The sequence below is a fragment of the Populus alba genome, chromosome 13 (assembly GCF_005239225.2).
Source record: "Populus alba chromosome 13, ASM523922v2, whole genome shotgun sequence".
Lineage (NCBI taxonomy): Eukaryota > Viridiplantae > Streptophyta > Magnoliopsida > Malpighiales > Salicaceae > Populus > Populus alba.
The window spans coordinates 10,690,382-10,695,608 of NC_133296.1; the positions used below are offsets into that span (position 1 = coordinate 10,690,382).

The 5,227-nt window shown below is 31.2% G+C and overlaps 1 protein-coding gene across 1 annotated transcript; it reads left to right on the plus strand.

Annotated features, from left to right (window-relative positions):
• Positions 1-3,230: 3,230 nt before the first annotated feature.
• On the plus strand, positions 3,231-4,917 carry LOC118034423 (uncharacterized). The gene has a single exon (XM_035039705.2). It carries the CDS (start codon positions 3,278-3,280, stop codon positions 4,712-4,714), a length of 1,437 nt encoding a protein of 478 aa, XP_034895596.1. The 5' UTR covers positions 3,231-3,277; the 3' UTR covers positions 4,715-4,917.
• Positions 4,918-5,227: the final 310 nt, after the last annotated feature.

Sequence of the window (5,227 nt, forward strand, 5' to 3'; positions counted from 1 at the left end):
CCGTGTTTGGATAAGATATTGAATGCTCTTCTTTCCTTTATTAGGGGGTGCGGACCCTTCTTTTGTCCTGTATCACTGCAAAATATCTAATTTACTTAATTACTTACTAGATATATAATACATACTGTGGATTAAGTTAAATTTTTTTAAATAAAATAAAAAATTTAACTTTTTTTAATATAAAAAAATTAAATTGTGTTATTTTTTATCTGATGTGACCCGGTTAACTTTATTGGTCTAAAAAACAACTCATACACTCAATAAAAATAATATTTGACTAAACAAAATTTTAAAATAACATTTTTTCTAATATTAAAATAAAAATATATTAGATTAACCTGGATCAACCCGGGTTAATATGTCAAATTCATGACCCATGTATATGAGACTATGATAACTCTATAAAAAACAAATTAAAATAAATTATGAAGTATTATTCCTATTTAACCCAATCTTAAATAATAAAATTGAAAAAAAATCAATTAAAAAATGACATAAAAAAGACCCAAGTTAACATGTTAAACTTGCAACTCGGGTCATAAGACTGTGATAACATCATAAAAAGTAAATCGAAATAAATTACGAATTTGAATCCCTAACTAGCCCAATATTGCAGGATGAGATTAAAAAATAAATCAATTAGAAAAGGAACAAAAAAAAATAACATGAGTCAATCCACCAAACTCATGACCCAGGTTATCAGATCAAAATAACCTTATAGAAAAATAAAATAAAGAATGACCTGATTTAATCCGGATTAACCTATTAAATCCATAACTTTGGTCTTGAGATTAAGATAACTTCATAGAAAGAAAGTCAAAACAAATTATAAAGCTCGATTCTCAATTACACTTGTCGAACCTAATGTTGAACCATGTAATTTGTAAAAATCTTAATTAAACATAAAAAATAAGCCTAGTCAACTCGAGCTAATCGTTAAACGCTATTCTTGAGTCTTGAAACTAAGATAATCTAATAAAAAACAATGTGAAATAAATCATGACACCAAATTCTCAATCAAACACAATGTTAATTGATGAAATTGAGAAAAAAAAAGTCAATTAAAAAAAAAAGAAAAATAAGTTAATTAGGTTAACCCATCAAACCTGTGATTCGCGTCATGAGATGAGGACAACCCAATAAAAAAAAATCCAATGATGACGGACCTGTGACTCGGATCATAAAACCGATATAAACTTCTATAAAGAAAATAAAAAACAATAACATGATCTAACTAGGGTTAAAATGTCGAAACTCGTGACCTTGATTGTGAGACCAATATATTCTTCATAAAAAAAAAATCAAAACAAATTATGAAACTCAATTCTCAACCGACCCGATCTTAAATGATAAAATTAAAAAAATAATCAATTAAATAACACACAGAAACAACCCTAATAAACTCAGGTTAACCCACCAAACCAAGTTAAACCATTAAACCTAAAATTTATGTCATAAGAAAGTAATAACTAAATAGAAAAAAAAATCTAATATTAAAGGATGAATTTAAATGTTGATTAAAAAAATATATAAAAAAACAAACAAAATAGTGATAATGAACAGTACTCCGTGAGAACAGGTATAATAATAATTTTTTTTTAAGTTTATAGTTAATATAACGATAATCATCCTAAGAATGCTACCCTTATCTCATACACTAATTCTTAATTTCTGCATGTTCATCTTCAACATGAATCAAGTTCAAAATAAAAAAAATAAAAGATAAAAAATATAAATGATAACTAAATCCATGTCATAAGAAAATGATAACTAAATAGAAAACAAATCTAACATTAAAGGATGAATTTAAACGTTGATTAAAAAGATAAAAAATAAAAACAAACAAAATAGTAATAATGAATAATACTCCGTGAGAAGAGGTATAATAAAACTCCTTTTTTTTTTTAGTTTATAGTTAATATAACAATAACCATCCTAAGAACGCTACACTTATCTCATACACTAATTCTTAATTTCTACATGTTCATCTTCAACATGAATCAAGTTAAAAAAAATTAAAAGAAAAAAAAAAGATAAATGATAATTAAATATGTGTCATAAGAAAGTGATAATTAAATATAGAAAAAATCTAATATTAAAGGATGAATTTAAACGTTGATTAAAAAAACAAACAAAATAGTAATAATGAATAGTACTCTATGAAAAGAGGAACACTAAAAACTCTTTTTTTTTTTTTTTTAAGTTTATAGTTGATATAATGATAACCATCCTAAGAACGCTACACTTATCTCATACACCAATTCTTAATTTTTGCATGTCCACCTTCAACATGAAACGAGTTCAAAATAAAAAAACTAAAAGAAAAAAAAAACATAAATGATAAACAAAAAGAAATGTAATTGATAACGTTGGTCGCCTAGTTATGGGATTGGGGAGTGGGTTGCTCATTTATAGTTGAGGTCCATCATTGATAACATGGTGGCTTGTTCAGGTATATTTGTTTTTGCATTTCAAAATGGTTTTTGAAAATATTTATCTATTTCAAATTATATTTTTTTGGTATTTTCAAATCATTTTAATATGTTGATGTCAAAAATAATTTTTGAAAAATAAAAAAAAATATTATTTTAATGCATTTCTAAGTAAAAACTACTTTGAAAAGAAACCGCAACCACATTTCCAAAAAACCTTCAATTGGCCTCCTATCAACTTTTTTTTTTTTATAAGCCTTCAAAAAAGCAAAGTCTTTTCTTTCCTTAAAAAAAAAAAAAACTATTGCACTTCTCATTTCAACCATTTTTTTAATAAAAAAAGTTATTCTGATGCTAAGAATAAATTTGTTTGCTTTTTTTTATCTTTAGAAGAAAATAAAAACCTTGCCTCGTCAAATTGAAAGAACTAAAAATGATTAGAACTACAACTCATCAACATATTTGTCAATCTTTGCAATATATGAAAATAAAACAAAGCTCAAGCAGTTATTGTTGACTAATATTTATTGTTTACTGATATTTTTGGGATTGTGGTGATTTTTTTTTAAAAATAATTTTTTAATTTTTTTAAATATAAATTATTAAAACAATCTAAAATTATAAAAAAATTTAAATTTAAATAAAAAATAATTCAAATTTTAATCTATTTTATTTGAAACAAAATACCAAACGGAACTAAAATAAAAGCACATGGGTGATGGTGGGACCCCATAAGAGTTGAAAGTTGAAACTGAATCCTATATAAATCCCCTTCTTACCGATCCCAATTCTCACTCCCAACTACACGTGTCTTCTTTCTTGCTTTCTCCTTTCTAGAAATCAACATGAAGCTCCTCTCTCTTCTCCTCTTCTCAATGCTGCTGCTTATCCTCCGTTCTTTCGAGCACACATCAGCTGCCTGCCACGTCGATGATCATGCGGGTCTTTTGGCATTCAAGTCGGGTATAACCCACGATCCATCAGGCATGCTAAGCTCGTGGAAACCGGGCACCGATTGCTGCTCTTGGGAAGGCATTTCTTGCCTCGACAAGATCCGGGTCAACACCATATGGCTCTCCGGCAACCCGGACAAACCGAATGGATATTTAACGGGTTCAATCTCACCCTCTCTCGTCAAAGTTCAAAACCTTGACGGTATTTATTTTTTTGATCTTAACATTACGGGTCGATTCCCGGATGTTTTATTCCGGTTACCAAACCTCAAATACATTTACATAGAAAACAACAAGCTCTCGGGTCCGTTACCTTCTGATATAGGCAGGATGACCCAACTTTACTCTCTCAGTTTATCAGGCAACCAATTCACTGGGTTAATACCGAGCTCAATCGCCGAGTTGACTCAGCTGACTCAGCTTAAACTTGGTAACAATCTACTCACTGGCCCAATTCCTCTTGGAATCAGCAAGCTAGCACAGCTGAGTTTCTTGAGTCTACAAAATAACAAACTCACGGGTACCATACCTGATTTTCTCTCATCACTCACAAACCTTAGGATTCTTCGACTTTCACATAACAAATTCTCTGGTAAAATACCAAATTCAATAGCCTCCCTGGCTCCAAACCTTGCTTACCTTGAACTAGGCCACAATGCATTGACAGGAACAATCCCAAGTTTTCTTGGAAAGTTCAAGGCACTAGACACCCTTGATCTTTCTTGGAACAACTTCACAGAAACTGTCCCAAAAAGTTTTGGAAACTTGACAAAAATCTTCAATCTTGATCTCTCTCACAACTCTCTTGTAGACCCATTTCCTGTAATGAATGTTAAAGGCATCGAGTCACTTGATTTGTCCTACAATAAGTTCCACCTTGAGAAAATACCGAACTGGGTCACTTCGTCTCCTATCATTTACTCTCTCAAGCTTGCCAAATGCGGGATCAAGATGAGCTTGAATGATTGGAAGCCAAAGGAGACGTATTTCTATGACTACATCGATCTTTCCTACAATGAAATATCAGGTAGTCCAGTTTGGTTGATGAATAAGACAGATTATTTGGTTGGTTTTTGGGCTTCAGGGAATAAGTTGAAATTTGATCTGGGGAGTTTAAAGATTGTTGGGACATTGAAGAACCTGGAGTTGTCAAGAAATCTGGTTTATGGTAAGGTGCCCAAGTCAGTTTCTGGGCTGGAAAGTTTGAATTTGAGCTACAATCATCTCTGTGGACAGCTTCCATCAACAAAATTCCCCGCCAGTGCATTTGTCGGCAATGACTGTCTGTGTGGTGCTCCACTACCTCCTTGCAAAGTGAAGGGGGAGTAAAATAACAAATCGGGGTCCATGCGAGTTGGATCAACAAGAAAGTGTTCGCACTCAAGACTAGGAATCTTTTGCTGATAATAGAATAACGCTCAACTAGGAGCTGTCTTGTGCCCTTCTATTTCTTTTTTTTGTTAGCGTCTTGTGCTGTTATGTGCTCTCTCCCTGTGGAATTCAGAATAATTTATCACAGCATTTAAAATCTATTACTGCGAACCCCCGATTTTCACAAAAATAAAATAAAATAAAATAAATAAAAAATACTGCAACACACGAATGAACTGAAACAAGTCCAACTTCGAGAGAAAATACTACACAACAAGCATGCATGGCCAAGAAAAAGAAGGACCCAAATGTCTCTGTCAGTCCAGGAACAGGAAGAGCCCTATGATGCCAAAAAGAAATGATGCCAGAAAAGAAAAGAAAAAGTTTCGCACTGTTCCAACAATCTGTTACCTGTTACTTGCAGTACTCAAAGAAATCATATTGCCCTATAAACTTACCAATAACAACAAT

Coding starts and splice junctions, on each gene's coding strand:
- LOC118034423 (XM_035039705.2), top strand. CDS start 3,278: ATGAAGCTCCTCTCTCTTCTCCTCTTCTCAATGCTGCTGCTTATCCTC.